Source organism: Perognathus longimembris, chromosome 22 (genome assembly GCF_023159225.1).
Source record: "Perognathus longimembris pacificus isolate PPM17 chromosome 22, ASM2315922v1, whole genome shotgun sequence".
Classification (NCBI taxonomy): Eukaryota; Metazoa; Chordata; class Mammalia; order Rodentia; family Heteromyidae; genus Perognathus; species Perognathus longimembris.
Window position 1 is genome coordinate 13,214,888 of NC_063182.1, and position 19,216 is coordinate 13,234,103.

Genomic DNA, 19,216 nt, shown 5'->3' on the forward strand with positions numbered 1-19,216 from the left:
CTAAGTGAAGTGAGCCAGACCCAAAGAAACATGGACTCTATGGTCTCCTTCACAGGGAATAATTAGCACAGCTTTAGGCTAGTCACAGCAGAGGATCACAAGAGCCTAATAGCTATGCCCCTATGAATGCATAAGATAATGCTAAGTGAAATGAACTCCATGTTATGGAAACAAGTGATATATCACTGTTGTAATTACTTTCAACATGCCATGTGAAACCGTAGCTTCTATTGTTGATGATCCTCTTGTATCCCCTTCCTATGGTTGTACCTGCACTATCTCTGTATCTTATCTGAGTACATTGGAAACTGTATATACTGGTATTAGAACTAGGAAAGTGAAAGGGAATACCAAAATCAAGAGACACAGTGTAAAAAGACAAACAACTACAAAAGCAATACTTGCAAAACTGTTTGGTGTAAACCAACTGAACAACTCATGGAGGGAGAGGGAAAGGGGGAGGAGAGTGGGGGGAATGAGGGAAGAGGTAACAAACAGTAAAAGAAATGTACCCAAGGCCTAATGTATGAAACTGTAACCTCTCTGTACATCACTTTGACAATAAATAAGAAAAAAAAAAGAATGAGCCTATAGTAGTGTGGAGTCTTCTTTACTAAGAGATGATTTCTCTGGAAGAGTGGTGAAGATAGAAGGCAGATCAGTCAGCAAGGTCAAGTACTCAGATTCTTGGATTTTATACTATGGGAGAAGTGGAACTGGAGAATGTTGTTCTACAGAAAAGTTGAGTTCTACTTGTGCTTGAAACCAACAGGGGCAGGGACTCAGAATTAGAAGCTGGAGGTCTATGGTTGGAGTCTTGAACATGAGCTCCAGTGTAGCAAGAATGGAATAGAAAGCACAAATTCTAAAGAAGTTTAACATATAATGATGGGCTATAGTTTTCATTGTGAGTTATAAGGCTGAGAAAGAGGAATATGTAGAATAACTCCTGAGTTTCTAGTTTTGCTGCACTATATGGGCAATAGAGAGAGTACATTGTACTTTATCAATGTGGGGAGTTTTTAGTAAATGTTCTTATCATGAAAAAGTAATCCTTACTATGTGTATATATGTGAATGTGTATAAAAACCAGAAAGGCTAACACCGCAGAAATTCTCAATGACTTCAACAGTATACATTTTTGTGATATAACTTTAAAAGTACATTCTGTTTTTTTAAATTTATTTTTATCTTTATTAAGTGTACAAAGGATTTGCCATGCTACAAAGTAGTATATGAATACAATGAATCTTGATCAATGTCATCTTTTTTATCATTCTCAGAATGTACATTCAACTTTTGGTTATGTTTGGTTTCTTTGATTGTTAGTCTATGTTTGGAGAATCATTTTGTAATTCCTATGTTCTAAAGAGTTCATATTTTATTTGATTTTTTTGAAAACTTTTGCCAACTACTCTCAATTCTAGTTTCAAATATGATGAAAATCCTCTTTGTTCTGTGTCTCTGTGATTGGTGCTAGGCTACTTATTACTGCATTTTTGTATGAATGTTTCCAGCAGACAGTGCAAGTTTTGACAGTAGTCACATCCAGATCCTGTAGTCCAGGTTTAGATTTTTCACTGAAATATTTTAAGAATTAAAATGAAAATTATTACTGATTATAAGATCATTAAACACAGCAGTATTATTTAGGTCTGCAAATCATTGTCTTAGGAGAAAATATTGATAAAGAATGCATTCTTTTACGTATCAATTTTTCAAAAACTATAAAGCATAATACTTGTTTATCTTTTCAAATAGCATTGGATTTTGAGTCCTGAGACACACATAATTTTGGAAGATTTATATTTTTAACACTTTGCCTTACTTATAATGTTAGTGGTTATAACAGCTCTAATATTTTATTATATCACCACTACATTCCTTCTTATTTTGAATATCTTATTTTAAATATCATTTTAAAGGAATATCACTATTTTGTAATTTGATTATTTATCATGTGACACTGAAGTATTCAAGATCTTACTTGCTTCCCCCTTCCCTTCATAAACACACACACACACACACACACACACACACACACTTGAAGATATATAATCCTTAAGAACAAGCCTACTCTGTAAATGTGTTCAGAAAACAGTATAATAAAGATATTGAAGGCAGCTTGTTTTTAACTTGTAGCTAAACATGACATTCAAATGTTAATTGGATGAATAAATCTTGTTCATTTTACAGACATGGAAATGTCAATGGAATAAAACTATTTATCACAAGATAATGGTCTCCTGCCGTAAGATAAATGCCAAGATGAAGATACTTATTGAAAATGTATCAAAATACTCTGTTGCTATTTATTGAAAATAAAGGTTGAGGAAAAGGTCAACTCTTCAGGTCAAACATGAGAAATGCTCTGCTTACCCTATTAATATATTACTGTATCAATGACAGTGTTCCTGAGGTAGAAACATAGGAACATTATAAGAAATACAGTTTAGATATGAATTTTTTAGCCTTGAGAATTATTGAATAGTGGTTGGGGACTAGGAGAAGATACTTACATATTATTGAGCTCTTGTTTTGTGTCTGACATTCCTGGGTGCATACACTAATGTAAGAAATTTGAAAAGAATTACTATCCTAATTTTTCAGGTAAAGTTAAAAGCACAATAACTTACAGTTGTGCTGAGTGTAATTGTCAATCTCAGGGTTTAAACTTTGCCTGGATTCCAGAGCTAGTGCTTTTCCTTTATATCCTGCATTTCTACTTACATTCCCTAAGTTTAATGCTACAATGCTTTCTAATGTTTGACGAATGTTAACTGAAGCTTTTACTGATCTCTTGATACCAGACCCTTCTTGTTCCCCTCCTGCCCAGGAGTCTCTCCTTTTTCTACCTACCAGACACTTAGTTCACACTATGGACTGTGAGGAAATACAGGCTTCCTTTGTCAGTGAATTCATTCTACCTAACACTTTTAGTTATCAATATATTTGTCATAGTTTCCCTAATAGAAGATAAGATACTTACTATTCCCAACAGAGTGATTTGGAATTTATATGATCTGTTTTAAGCAATAGAGGACATATTAAGGGCTCTATAAGTATCATTAATGAACTCATGTGGATATGGAAGTCCATTTACTTTGACATTTACCTATGCTTGTATATGTGAATTCTCTTTAAAACACATTTGACTTTTGTTTGTTTTGTAAAATTCCTTGAGGCAGTGGATGAGCAGATAATTTAACTACTATTGAACACAAAATTGTATGTTTAAATTTCTGTAAGGAGGAAAATCCTAATTTATTCTTAATATATAAGTAATATATTTATTAGTAAAGGATTTTATGTGTGTTTGTGCTAGTTCTGGGCTTGAACTCAGAGCCTGGATACTTTTTTTGTGCTCAAGGCTGGCACCCTACCACTGGAGCCACACCTCCACTTCTGGCTTTTTGGTGGTTAATTGGATATAAAAATTTTATAGACTTTCCTGCCTGAGTTGGCTTCAAACTATGATTCTCAGTATCAGCCTCCTGAGTAGCTCTGATTACAGGTATGAGCCTCTAGAGCCTGGCTTTCCTTTTTGAAGAACTCATAATACTCCAGTCCTTTTAAAACAATAATTAGCATCACCATGTCATACGGATCACTAATTCAAGTCTTACCATGCACTTTCACAGATGGGAGACCTTTAGCCCTGACGGAGATATGGGAAGGTGTCCATGAGTGCTATAAGACACGACTGCTACAGGAACCATGGGACACTATTACCCAGCAGGTTAGAGACTCCTTTTATTGCATGCAATTCTTTCACTCTTATTTTTTTCTTTTTCATTTTTCACTCCATTTCATTTCACTCTTCCGCAGTCATACAGTTAATTTCAAAGATAGTTTCCTTAAGTGCACCTTCCCAGCTAAGACCAGACTTAGTTTACCTCCCTATTATAAGCGTCCACAATACCCTGTGACTTTCATTCATTGGGATTACCATAGTTTTGAATTATTTAATTGGATGGTTTAAAAAATAAATGTGTGCCTTTCCCCGAATTTTGTGAGCTCCCTTGTAGGTAGATTATGTCTGTTTACCTACTTTACCTGTCATTGTACACTCAACACCAGCACAGTATTTACCACAAAATAAGTGTTCAAAGTGATATATTGTTTAAGTGAAAACATAAATTAAGTTGGTACATATAATAAATAGATGTATTAGCTTGCACCAGTTTTACTTATGGGTACATTTGCAGAAAAGTTTGCAATAGTGATCTGCAAAAGTAGAAAAATAGATCTGCTGAAAGGCGATATAAAAAGTAGATCTGCAAAAGTAGAGAAAATAGATCTGTCAATCATATAAGTCATTATTACTTTCTTATTAAAAATCAGCACCTAATTATTTTAGAAATTTAAAAATATCACCTTTCAACCAATCATGATCTTAAAAATAATTTTACTTAGATCAAGAATATTTATCAACAGTCTGATAAGCTTAATGGAAGCTTTCTTTAAAAATTATTCTATTGTCCATTAGCATTTTTATGCTTACTAGTATATTTGATCATAAGAATGGCAGTTTACCTTCCAAGAATCCTTATCATCTCATGAGTAGTTCTTTGATAATGACTATAAGTGACCACTTTCTAGGTCTTAATTGAAGCCAGGACTAGTTTTAAGTATCTTTCACATTGCCTCTCAAATTAATCTCTTCTTCCTCTCTTTCCCCTATCACTCTCCTAAATGAAGTCCGCTGACTTCATATGGGACAATTTGTAAAAGCCTCTTATTTTTGGCTTTCGGCTCCTTTCCTCTCTTCCTCTTATGATTAGTCACATATTAACTCTTGCATAATTCTCTCACACATATGTAAGCCAGCAACAGCTCTCTCAGGGCCTGTGGAACATGGTCTAAATACTTTGCCTGAGCTTCAGTGGCTGTCATTTTCCTGCTCTCACCTGCTTTTTAAAGTTTATCTTCTACTCCCCCACTCTTCATCATAGCTCCTGCCAAACATGACTACCTGTATGCATTTGGGACAGCTTGTTCTTGGAATTCTTTCCAGTTTTCACACCTTCCCTCTTTGTTTTCTCTGAATATTTCCTACATATTCTCTCACACACAGCTTTCTCTGCAACTACCTTGGCCACCATGGAATTCCAAATTCAGTAAACTAGGCATATGTAGTTGCTATGAAACATGGTAAATCATACATAAGCAAAGCAGCCTTAAAGAGTTTTGGCAAGAGTATCTCACTCTGTTTAAATTATTTTTAAGTATTCAAGGTGAAAGCTAAGAGTTTCAATTTTCAATTGTCATGTCAATAAAAAATGCCCCAAATGTATAATATAAACTCAAAATCCACAAGATCCTCAAAATGCCTGGTTTTAAGAGTCAAGGAAAATGGCAAAGGATAGAGGATGAAAGTACTGAAAACTGATATGCATATAACTTTGATCCTGTTGTCAACAACTTCTCAATTACTGTTTCCCTTGTGCTTCTTATCCCAGCTCACTTCCTTCCCCCTTAGTACTGAGTTGAACTTAATGCTTTGTACTTGCAAGGCAGGCATTACTTTACTTGGGCCATATCGCCATATCTAAAAATGGTAGTGTTCCTGAGTTAGCTGAAATCTTGATTCTAGTTTTTATCCTTTTCCATTACTCTCACTAGCAGCCCTCTTCATAACCTACTCACAATCTCGAGCCTATAACATGCTCCCTAGTGCTCTATGCAATTTTGTGTTTTAATTCCATATGTTTTTATACAATTTTATGTTTTAATTCCATATTTTGAGAGGCTGAATCAGGAATCTTTATTGGGAAGCTGTTGAATACAGGTGGACTCTTGTGGCAAGGACCTGCAGCCCTGCAAACACACTTAACATTGTCAAAAAACTGAGCCATGAGAGCAGCAGAGGGAAGAAAAACCAGAAAAAGAATACCAATAAACCAGATCAGCTCCAATGGAGAGCTGAAGTAGTGACCAGAGAAGAGTCAGGACAAAGGACACAAGGCATGGCATAATTGCACCTGAGCTTGTCCGGGCCTAAGTAGGGTCAGGTCAGGGGGCAGGGTCACATGGAGCTTGAGAGTTCATGACCCAAGACTGACAGATCTAGTAACCTGTTGTCAAAGTCCCCACCCCTACTTCTAGGAATTCAGGCGTACCCATCACATTGGAGGTGGGACTTTCCTACCTCCACCATGAAGACAAATGGCACCAGTTACACCCAGTACCCTATCATCCACCACGTGCCCAAGATGGCGCCAGTTAGAGTCAGCATGCCTACTTTGGTTTGTGTTCTGACTTATTACATAGTATCAAGATTTTTTAAAAGTCACCTACATTTTCTTAGTTTCCTAAGAAACTAAGATATTACCAGTACATTCTTTCCATTGATAAAACTCCTAAGTTCTTAAATCCACCAAATGAAACCAATGTATACACAAATTATTTTTGTGTATGTGTCTTGGTCCTGAGGCTTGAATTTAGGGCCTGAGTACTGTTGCTGAGCTTTTCTGGCTAGTCCTCTACCTCTTGAGCCACAAAACCATTTCTAGCTTTTTGGTGGTTTAGTGGAGTTAAGAGTCACATAGAAGATTATTTTTTGAAGCCAGCCCAGGAAGGAAGTCTATGAGACCCTTACTGAATGCCCCAAAGTCAGCTGTGGAAACGATGGCTCAAGGGGTAGAGTGCTAGCCTTAAGAAAAGAAGCTCAGGCCCAACACACAGACCCTGAGCTCAAGCCCAAGGAATCAACAGAAGAAAAGAAACAAAATGAGAAGCTCCTTAATGAAAGAGTTTACCGATTTTATGTAAGTAGTCACTGGTGTCATATTTTCAATAATGTGGAAAAAGTGTGCTTTTCAATATAACTTCTCAAATTACCTACATTCAGGGTACTGATGAGCATATCTTTACAAGTAACAGAAGGTGCTTAGAAAGTATATTAAATAGCATTATAGTTTGCTGTAAGATGCATGTATATTTGTAAAATTAGATATAAATGGCCAAATGTCAAGATATCCAGTATTTTCAAAAACGTTTCACATGTGCCTGCATATCTAGTGTGTTTTTAATTTGCTTAATAGAATATATTCATGTTTCTGTGTTTTAATAATGTAATATTTCCAGTAGACTCCTGCTTTTAAAACTTTGTCCCCAGTGGACTGGGCTGTTGTGGAACACTTGTAGACTTCTGGGTGGAGGAAACAGGTCATTTTGGGCATGTCCTTGAAGGCTCTACCAGGAATCTCTTCTGCTCTCACTGCTCCTCCCTCCCCTCCTCTTCCCTCTCTCTCTCCCTCTCTCTCCCCTCCCTCCCTTCTCTCTGTCATTTTCAATGTCTCCCTCAGCCTCCTTCCTGGCTGCTAGGAGGTGTGGTAATTCTCTGCTCCATTTTCCCACTGTGGTCATGTTGTGTCCAGTGCATGGGTCTCAGGAATGGAGAACAGAATCCTTTGAAGTATTAAATCAAAATAAATCCTTTGTCCCTTAAAAAAAAACTCACATAGACTTTCCTGCTAGAGCTGGTTTTGAATTGTGATACTCAGATTCTGCTTCCTGAGTAACTAGGATTACAGGTGTGGGCTACCAGCATCTGGCTTAAACTAATGATTTTTAATTGGTTAACTAATGTATCAAATTTTAGACATTTGAATGGACATATACTACAATGGTAGTACAAATCAAATCCTTCTCAATAAACATTGCTATGTCTAGCATCCTGGCTAGGATTTACTTAATAGGAGATGTATTTGAAGCATCCCAACTGCAGCCCAACTATAAAGTTTAGATAGTCTTTTGGAATTTGTCCTTATTCTTCTTATAGCACTTCTAATGGCAAACTTCATTTAAGCCTTAATGTTACTCAACATAGTGCTTTAGAGTATCTGAGAGAAACTCATTTGTAGCAATTGTACCATATAGCATTTGCAAATCATAGTAGATAGAGTATCTAAGATGGATGGATGGATGGATGGGTAGATACTGTATCTCTCTCTATATGTATGGTATATATCTGTCTAATATTTAATATATATATAATATCTAATGTATATGTAAAATATCTAATATAAATCATAGAATCTATCTACCTATCAATTTTCCTTTCAAAATGTTAGGTTTTAATTATAGATTGGATAACAAGTTACTATTTTTGTCTTTTTATCTGCTTGAGGTCTTTAGGAGAATGGATGTGCATTTCTGTAAGACCTTTTGTGGAGGAAAAAAAACAAGATACCTCAGTGGATGGATGAGAGGAGGGTATGGTGCAGCCCTGGAGGAGAATAAACTAGTAGAATATTGTGGGACATCATTGTGTAGACATCATTTTACAGAATTATACTAAAGTATCATTAGCTTGCAGACTGAACATAATAATATCCTGTACTCCAGAGTGGCTTAAAACCAAAAGGAGCCTTTGCTTAATATAAAATGCATTTCACTTCATTTTCAGACCTGATTGTCCTCATATAGTTTGTTGCTCTTCTACTTTAGTAATCACACTTCTGTTCTCTCAGCATTTGTCTTGATGATAAGGGCCTGTTCATGTCAGACATGAACCCTCTCTTTTGAAGGCAAGACACTCATGAATCTCATAAATTTGATTATGGAGATTACTCACCTGTCTTTGTCCAACCTTACAGACTACCTATTATCTCAGTCATCGAGCCTAATAAAGAACTTTGGCAGAAAGTTAACAGATAACTAGGGTGGATCTGCCTAAAATGGCAGAGTGTTATAATGACCACCACCGAAGGTATGGGTCTGTGTTTTGTCAAAGAAGTCCTATGTATTGACATGGGATGAAATCACATGAAAAAAAAATTACATCTTAAATTATGTTTGAAGATGTTTTATATGTGAGGGTGTGTAGTGGTCAAATATATAATTTTCTGTCTAAAAAACCTTGTATTTGGGGGAATTAAAAATAAAAGTAGAGGGCTGGGAATGTGGTTTAGCAGTAGAGTGCTTGCCTAGCATACATGAAGCCCTGGGTTCGATTCCTCAGTACCACCTAAACAGAAAAAGCCAAAAATACTACTGTGGCTCAAGAGGTAGAATGCTAGCTTTGAGAAAAAAGAAGCCAGGGATGGTGCTCAGGCCCTGAGTTCAAGCCCCAGGACTGGCAAAAAAATAAAAGTAGAGGTAATAAAATTATATTATCTATCTATCAATCTATCTATCTATCTATCTATCTATCTATCTATCTATCTATCTATAATTGAACCTTAAGCCCACATACACTATATCACTGAGATATCTCTTCAGTCTTAGACTTTTTCTTCTCTGGTATCTCAACTGGATTGAATTTGTTTTGAGGAAAATCTTAGATCTTATTTTTTAATCCATATTTAAGTTAGTGTCTCTGTGATATTGCTTAGTATGTTCTTCCTTGTATGTTTCATAAGCTGGTAGTTAGATCTTGAGACTTGATCAAAGTATGAGGTTTGCAAATTCTTTTGGCAATAATACTTCGTAATTTTTTTCTGTCTACCCAGATAAAAAAGCATGTTATATCTGGTTATCATTCTTAACAGCCATTGCTACAACCATTGGTTCTTTATGGAGGTGATATTTTATTTCTGCAATTTTGTAGTTATTAGTTGGGCCACTTCTATAATGACAGCTTCTCCTAGTACCAGCTGAGGTGTACTTGTCACAGGAAAATCACAAATATGCCTTCCTCTCTAGATTCTTGCCTATACTCTAGCTTTGCAAATAATGAACTAAGTCTCTGCTTCAGAGGTGACCAATAATTTTAAATGAATATTTATAAACTCAAGAATATAATTGTTTTATGCATTTCAATTCATTATAGTGATTATTCTTATTGATGTTCATTTTGCCACATCTTTGACCTGTTGAAGTTTATTTAAGTCCTTTTGATAAAGCTGGTGGATCTTCGATGGCTTTCTTTCTTGTATGACAAGTTGCTGCACATTCATGTTGTGTAATATTTTCCCAGACATGGAATCAGCTATTTTCCAGGGAGGATTGGTTATAGGAGCCAGAGAGAATGAATTTTACTCTGAGCATCAGCACTTACAGCTGCATGACCTGCAGCAATTATGAAGTATCTTATTATCTTCATTTGTCTTTTCATTAGCAATGATGGTAGCATGTTCAGAGTTGTTGGGAAGACTAAGTGGATCAATATACGTAAAATACATTTAAATATCTTGCACACACAAAGCAGTAAATATACAGTTATCATAATCATTAGCATCATTATTTCAAGGTAAATACTGCTACTTCAGTGGTTTTTTTTTTTCAGCCATTGATGATTAAACTAAGTCAAATTTGGGATTTGATCCATTCTTCTTTTTTTCCCGTGGAATTGATTCAAATCCCTGCACCTAAACCAAATGCATACACCTCAGGTCTCTCTTTTAGCTGTATGCTGCTTCTCTTTTCCTCTCTTAACCTCAATCACTCTTTGCATCCAGGACTGCATCCTTACATTTTGGGGTCTTAAGTATGTTATGGGAAGAAAATACTGGAAACAAGTGCTTTCTTTTTATTAATAAATATTTTTATTGATATCATAAAGGTGATTTACAGAAGAGTTACCATTTCATAAATGAGGTAATGAGTACATTCCTTTTTGGACAATGTCACCCCTTCCTTTGCATTCTCAGTTTTGCCCTCCTCCCCTCCAAGTTGTATAGTTCATTTTCAACAGTGTCTACTGAGTATCACTACTGCTTTTGTTCACACTTTTTCCCTCTCTGAGTACATTCTTAGTTACAGCAAAAAAGAAAGAAACATTTATTCAGGACACAATTTGAAGTAGAAAATCAAGATTAGTCCCACTTATTGCCTATTCAGTCTTTGGTTTTTATTATCTGACTGCATCACAACCCAAAAGAAAATCAGAAGGAGAAATGGCTATGTTTATGAGAGAAAATACAGCAAGACAGAGCATCAGAAGAATTTCATGGATCAGCCTTGGTTTGTTTTGTTGTATTTGACACAATGACTCACTATATAACCAGACCAGACTCAAACTCATGTTCCTCTTGCCTCAGCATCCCAAGCGCTGGGATTGCAGGCATACACCGCAACTGACCTGACTCAGCCTTGTTCCTTGTATCCATGAGATATATATTAACCCTTTGAGAATATCACCCATACTGACCATATGACTTCCATTAGGCCCCATCTCTCAAAGGTTTCATCATTGCTCTCCAAGGGCCAAGTTTCTAACACATGAACTCTTGATGAACACAATCAAACATATGCAAATTACATCAGGCTTATTTCTTCATACAAATAATTAAAGATTATATTTTTATAAATACTGTTATATTGTGGACTGTGTTCACATTCTAAGTTAAAATACTTTATGTGACCTAAAATTTCGTATTGTATTATTTTTTTGGGGGGGGTGAAGAATAGCCCTCAAAATTTTATTTCCAAGCTTCGTGTATAGTTTATATTGTCTTCTTCACAAACAAATGTTTATAATTCACATGCTCTGATATTTTTATTATTTCTTTTTTTTTCTCAAATTTTTATTATCAAACTGATGTACAGAGAGGTTACAGTATCATACGTTGGGCATTGGATACATTTCTTGTACTGTTTGTTGCCTTGTCCCTCATGCCCCCCTCCCTCCCCCCCTTTCCCTCCCCCCCCCCAGGTGTTCAGTTCACTGACACCAAACAGTTTTGCAAGTATTGCTTTTGTAGTTATTTCTCTTTTTTTTACCCTGTGTCATTTTTTAAAACAAAACATTTTTTGGATTCCTAAGGGTACATCACAGAATATATTTTATTTTTAAAGCATTTGAGCCATTTTTGTGAACAGCTATAGGAACTGAACTGAAAAAAAGCATTGTACCTACAATGATGAATAAGACAACCCTGCTATACCCATTCTGTTCTGCTACGTGACAGCTCAGTAGAAACTTCAGGTGTCTGGATTTAATCCTCTTATGCCCAGATAGCTCTTGCTACCATTTTTATCTTACAATTGCTTAATTATAATTTGATGAAAAAGATTTTTTCTCTATGAGGCTTTACACTTCTGAAACTGTGGATCAGACTCATGTCCTCACTGTTTTCAAATTTCCAAATGACAGGGGAGTCTATCAGGTAGTATCATTTACACATGTGTATTCACATTCATGAATACATGCAACAGCTTCTTAGAAATTTTTTTATCTGGTCTTTTTTCCTTTGCTTCCCAATGGTAATGGGGAGAATTGTATATGAAACTACAAACTTATATTTTATTTCCCTTTGACTATATTTTTTTCTAACACCTACACTCTGTACTTCAAATTGGAAAACAAGACTTTTGAGGTACTTTGTTTCTGATTCTATATATCTAGAGAAAGGCAGTAAAAATAAATGCATGTGGTTAGATGTTTAAAAGTAAAAAGAACCTCATTGATTATTTTTCTGTACTTCATTTGTGGGTGAACTTATATAAAGTATATTTTGTAGGCATCAACACTACTGGTTTCATTCTGAAGACTTTGGAATGCTTAAAACATGCAAAGCTATTATAATTCATTTCAGTGACTTGCATTTTCTTTGCATTATAAAAACTTCTCAAGGCAAAATATACACATACACACACACCACCACCACCACCACCACCACCACAACAACAACAACAACAAAAACTCAAAACTCTAGGTATCTTTTGCTGAATAGATTGCCTTTGGCTCCCAGTGATACAGGAAGTCACTGGTTAAAGATTCTTAAATAATTAGGCTTCATATGTTGCCGGGTGATTTATAATGATGGCTGATAAACTGATGATTTAATTGTGCTTCCTCTAGTAATAATCTTAAGTGCTCAAGTGAAGTTCCAATGATTGGCTTTCTTCTTCAGTCTCCCTGGAGTCTTTAGGCATCTCTTTTACACAACATCCGATAACTGACTTTTAAATGTTCCTATTTAAAATAATACAAATCAATTAAGGCACACAGCTGTTTAACAAAACTTCTCAGTGTTGGTATAGGTCTCCGTGGGTATTTCCTGATGGCTCATAATGACATAAATTTAGTGCACCTGGTAAGAACTGTGTGAACTGGAAGTGGCTTAATTCTTAAACGACAAGAAAATTAAGAAACCTTATGGATTGCTGCTGCTGCTTTAGGATGACTGCCAGCTCTGTGGCTGGCTTCTCTTTGGGTTTCATTTCATTCAAATGGGCTGCAGACATATAATTGTTTTCTCTGTAATTTGCTACTAATTTGTTGAATCAGAGTTGCTAGGTATTAATTCTGGGAGTCAATAAGTCAATTTAGTGGGCATGCTTATATAGAAACCTTTCACTGTTCAAAAAATTCTTAGGGATTCTGCCACTTTTCTAACTTCTGAGAGTCAAATATGCTCCCTTTATTTTATTTGTAATTTACTCTGGCATCTTAACACAATAAGGATAGTGCTACTTTTCTGTCTCTACTAGAATTATTTTGTTTTGTCTTTGTTGCCAGTCCTGGGGCGTGGCCTCAGGGCCTGAGCACTGTCCCTGGCTTCTTTTTGCTCAAGGCTAGCACTCTGCCACTTGAGCCACAGCGCCACTTACGGCTTTTTTCTATATATGTGGTGCTGAGGAATCGAACCCAGGGCTTCATGTATATGAGGCGAGCACTTTACCACTAGGCCATAGTCCCAATCCTCTACTAAAATTATTTTTAGATTGTTAGTCTTAGGTACATTGTGACTTTTAACATTTATTAAGTCACAATGCGATGGCAGTACATCCACAAAGTACTTCACTTTCATATCCATTCTCTTATTAGTAGAGCAAGTCCACTGTCATTCATACTCCATTGTGCTTTGTTTTCTTGGAGAAAACTTACACATTTTATGAATTTTGTTTGTACCTTAGACTTCCCTTACATTAAGAAGTATGTGGCACAGAAATGGAGGGACAACAGGGAAAGAAGTACAGCAGTGGCACCCACTAGACACTGTTGAAAATGAGCTATGGGTAACATTGCCCTCAAGAATATATTCATTTTCAGACTTAAGTAATAATAACCATGTGTACATCATCTTTTAATAACAATTTTTTAAAAATTAAAGAAGCATGAAATTTTTTCCCAATTATCTTTTTTTTTTCTTTTTTGGTACTGGGGATCGAACCCAGGGCGTTGTACTTGCTAGGCAAGCGCTTTGCCACTGAGCTACATCCCAGCCCTCCCAATTATCTTTGACTAAGTCGTTTATTTATTTATTTTTTATTCCTTGGTTCTACCTTTTGGAATGTTTATGGGAAATGTTAAATGCTGTTTAGGCATTGAAGTAACATTATTTTCACATCAACTTTTACTTTCTGTGGTTTCTCACCAATAACCATCAACTAAGTCTTCAAGTTGATGTAAATGCAGGTTTTTTATTTGACTCTTGTCTTATTAAAATAATTTCTAAGATATTTTGTTTTAATTTGAGTGAGAGTTCAAAATTTATGGTTTAAGATATGCTGATAATAATTATGCAGAATATACTGGCATACTTGAGTTCTTTTTTCAAGTTGAAATTTATTTCATTAGAAAATGGAAATAAGAGATTGGTTAATATTCTGTTTCATGTACATATACTTCAGCAGAATATTGCCTAGCTTTTGCTCTCAAAGTTTTGATTTAGTACTGCCTTGAGTTTACAAAGTTCTTATTTAAAGATTTATAACATTTCATTTATCCTTAGAACTTCCATGCCTACAAAAGATGCAGCTTACCAGCACAACTATGTTCATTGCAGCATTATTTACCATATCTAAGATATGCAATCAACCCAAATAACTCTCAGTAGACAGATGGATTATGAAAATGTGGTATATTTTCACAATGAAATTTTATGCTTCCATCAGAAAGAATGACATTGCCCCATTTGTAAAGAAATAGAAAGACTTAGAGAAAATCATATTAAGTGAAATAAGCCAGACCCAAAGAAACATAGGCTCCATGGTTTTCCTCATTTTCAATAATTAGTGTAGGATAGTCTTAGCAGATGATCACAATAGCTCAGTAGCTATGTACATATAACCATATAAAATGATGCTCATCAAAATGAGCTGCAGGGGAGGGAAATGAGAGTTTTTTGGTTGATTTTTGTTTTGGTTTTTTAATGTACTGTGTGAAGTTATTTCATTTTCCTTTGTTTTTCCCCCACTTTGGTTTATCCCATTGTCACTGTTTTTGATTTTGGTACCCTGTGTCCATATATATATATATATATATATATATATATATATATATATATATATATATATATACATACACATTTATCTGATTTGGAGAGTGGAAGGGGAATAACAAAATAAGACCAAGACAAGGGGTGAACCAATGCAATAGCAATACTCACAAGAAACTATGTTGGAAATGAACTTTACAACTTGTAGGGAAGGGGAGAATGTGGGGGGGAGGAGCTAAAGTGGGGAAAAACGAGGGAGGGGGTAACAATGTTCAACATGAAATATACTTATTACCTTACTTATGTAACTGTAACCCCTCTAAATATCACCTTTACAATACAATAAAATAAAATTTAAAATAGATGCAGTGTATAAATATAAAGATAAGATACCATTTAAAATACTTAATAATTGCCTTGAGCAGAAAAGCTCAGGGACAGTGCCCTGAGCTTGAGTTGAAGTGCCACAACTGATAAAATAATAATAATTAATTTTTATATTGCTCATCTTAACATATTTATTTTGATACTTACCTATCAGTTTTAATAAGCATATTATTTTCCAAACCTCAAATGTGAAGACTATCTTCTAATTTTTAGCTTTTTGAGTAAATAGTTGATACAGAGAAGGCAAGAAGGCAGGCCCAAAACCTGGAGAAAAAAAAGGAGCACAGACCAGGCATCTGTGGCTTACATCTGTAATCCTAGCTACTCAAGAGACTTGAGATCTGAGGACAGTGGTTCAAAGCTAGCCTAGGCAGGAAAGTTCATGAGACTCTTATCTCCAGTAAACAACTCAGAAGTCAGAAATGGTGCTATGGCTCAAGTGACAGAACACTAACCTGCTTGTTCTAGGACTTGAACTCAGGACCTGGGTGCTATCCTTGGGCTTTTTTCCCCCTCAAGGCTAGAGAGCCATACCACTTGAACTACACTTCCACTTCCAGTTTTTTGGTGGTTAGTTGGAGATAAGAGTGTCATAGACTTTCCTGCCTAGTCTGGCTTTGAACTATGATCCTCAGAACTCAGCCTCCTGAGTAGCTAAAATTACAGCCACGAGTCCTCGATGTCATCTTAGTTTTTATCTCTCCTAATAAACTAGCCAGAAGTATCTACTAGACAGAGTAGCTTCTCGGGGTTTTTTTGCAACTCGATTTTTTTGCAACTGAACTTTGTTACTATAATATACAGCATGACTCAAAGAGTTTCTTCCACAGATTGAGGGTTTAACTTTAAACTTTGGTTTGCAGTCAAGTTCATCTACTTATTAGAAGTTTGACACAAAAAATATTACTTCGCTTTTTGCCTTCATCCTGTAAAAAGTAGGATGTTATTTCCATGTAGAGAATATTATAGGAGCTATTTGCACCAGTGGGTGGATTGTGCTTGGCCCATAGTTGATTCTATGATACATAAACCCTATGAAGAGGAAAAGCAGTAGAAAACACTTATTTCTATTCTGTATAAAATAAAGCACTTCAGTGATCAGTATAAACTGGCTGAGCTTCAAGTTTCCTGCAGCAGTACATTCACAGAACCAGACTATCAATGTATAGAAAGAGAGGCAGATAAAATTTGAGTGCTTAGTATTTAGCAGTTAGGAATTTGGTAGTTCTCATGTTTTTTGGTTGGTTTTTTTTTAAACTGTATTTTTTTGTGTGTCTTTTCTTTTTTGGTACTGGGGATCGAACCCAGGACGTTGCACTTGCTAGGCAAGCGCTTTGCCACTGAGCTACATCCCAGCTCTAGTTCTCGTTTTAAAAGCCTTAAAAAAAATCCTGCATTTTATTATAGAAAAATTACTCAGGAAGAGCCTTTAATTTTAAATAACTAGTCAGATATGATACTTATAGTGGAAGGGAGTTAACAAATCACAGGAGGAATGTCTTGATGTTATAGTAGACAGGAGAAATAGCCCCTCTGAGCCACAATGAGCATCTCACCAGAGTTCCTCCCTTGGTGTCTCTATTATAGTTAGTTGTATTCTACAATCCAGAGCCTGTGGCTAAACCTCTAGCCTTTCCTTGGAGATATAGATAAATCTTAACATATCCTACAATTCATTTAGGGCTTAAATAGTGCAAATATTGTAGTCAATTTTTAAACCATTTGCTGATAAAAGAAATTAAATTGAACACAGGTCTACATAGCTTCCTCTAATCAATATGCTCATTTTCTGCCAGGACTTTTCTCTCACCTCCACTACCACGTTATTCAAATGATCTTTATTTTACTTTATCTTTTGATGGAACTGAGTCAAGAACTAAGGCCTCATGCTTAGTAGGTCAGAGTCTACCACTTGAATCGTACCCTCAGCCCTCAAATGGTGTTTATTTATCAAGAATGAAATGGCCTGTTCCTTACATGGTAGTTCAGCTTTTTTCTTTAGATATTTCAAATTTGAATTTTTTCATATATACCAAGTGTAGAACCTTCACTAGAGGTTTATTAGGACAGTTAGTGTCTTCTTAGACATTAGTAGGTTGTTTATGGTACTCAAAGGTTCCTAGTTTTCATTCCTGCCCTTTACAGAAATTAATCAATAGCAGCTGTTACAGAAGAAAATAAGTTTGATTGAGTAATGATATGATCACTTAATTCTCCCAAGTCCAACTTATAGTTGGAAATATTCCATAAAATGCCATTATTCTTAACATGCATGTTTAACATCAGTGCATTTATCACCATTTAGGATACATGATACTCTGTTCTGGTCTCAAGTATGTGAATTACATTTTCCCCTTAGATCATGATTTGACAGATCTGAGTTGTAACTTTACACAAGTTTGCTGGATGCTTCCCCCTCCTAAACAATATTGCTAGCCTTTGGAAACTAAACATAAGGGAATACATTTGTATGAGTGTATGCTTCAGGTCACATATTACCAAGTGCACTACCACTGAGCTACAGCCTCAGTGCAGAAAATAATCATCTCAGAATAGTTCTTTCTTAGTGATGACACTTTTATAGAATCATTACCATTCTTATGTTGTATAATTATTGTGTCATCTACTTTGAGTTTCATTCTGGGTTTGGAAAGGCCCATGAGTGAGTGAGTGTATCTCAGAGCTAGTCTTCATGCTTGTTAAAGAATATGTTAGAGTGAGTTATTTGAATTTGTTCTTGTTTAATCAAATATTTTTTTGATAGTTGAAGTCCAATTTCCTTTGCATTTCCACACATGAATATTCAGATCATCATCCAGATTTCTGCCTAAAAGATAGTTAGATTTAGATATGAGTTGTGCAGACCAGTTTGGGAAGTATTGCAATCTTAACGTTTTCCAATGCATGAAAATGGAATATGTGTCTAGTGATTTTCTTTCAGCAGTGTTTTGTAGCCTTTCAGATTATAAGCCTCATATTTCTCTCATTAAATTATCACTACATAGTTTGTTATTATTGGTGCTACTATACTGGAGTTCTTTTCCTAATTTCACTGTGTAGAAAAGCAGCTGATTTGAGGGAATTACTCCTGTTTCCTACAACCTTCTAAATTTTAGTTATTAGCCCTAATAGGTTTGTTGTAGATTTCTTAGAAGTTTCTATATAGAAAATATAAGATCATGTCATTTTGGCATTCTTAAGTCTGAAGTCCTAGAAAATATAGGTAAGAGCAGGTTATCTTAAAAATAAATTGTTAACAAATTACAATTCTCTGATTCTTTCAACCAAGCTTGATTTTTTATCCTGGACTCATGACTTACACCCATGTCCATCCTTTGACATTTGAGTATGTGTGTGTGTATGTACACATGCACACGTGTGTGTGCACACACGTACATATATATCCAATCTATATACTTTTTATTTATTTTTCTGTTCCTGAGGCTTGAACGCTGGGCCTGGGTGCTATCCCTGGGCTCCTTTTGTTCAAGACTAGCACTCTACCAAGAGTGAGTCACAGAGCCACTTCCAGCTTTTTCTGTGATTTAATTGAGATAAAAGTCTCATACACTTTCCTGCTTGGTCTGTCTTCGAACCACAATCCTCATATCTTAGCCTCCTGAGTAGCTAGGATTATAGACATGAGCCACCAGTGCCCAGCTGGAATTTGGATATATTATACTTGGATTATTCATGCCCTGTATCTAATCCTATGA

At 35.6% G+C, this 19,216-nt stretch overlaps 1 protein-coding gene across 2 annotated transcripts in view; it reads left to right on the forward strand.

Annotated features, from left to right (window-relative positions):
- The window catches only part of Atg10 (autophagy related 10), a 239,572-nt gene that overhangs the window by 166,779 nt on the left and 53,577 nt on the right, over nucleotides 1-19,216 (forward strand). Inside the window, exon 5 of one of the 2 annotated variants that reach the window (XM_048331622.1) lies at nucleotides 3,642-3,739. The exons of the other annotated variant lie outside the window; for it this stretch is intronic. Coding sequence (XP_048187579.1) covers nucleotides 3,642-3,739 — 98 coding nt within the window. The remainder of the gene's footprint in view (nucleotides 1-3,641; nucleotides 3,740-19,216) is intronic. 2 annotated transcript variants of the gene reach the window in all.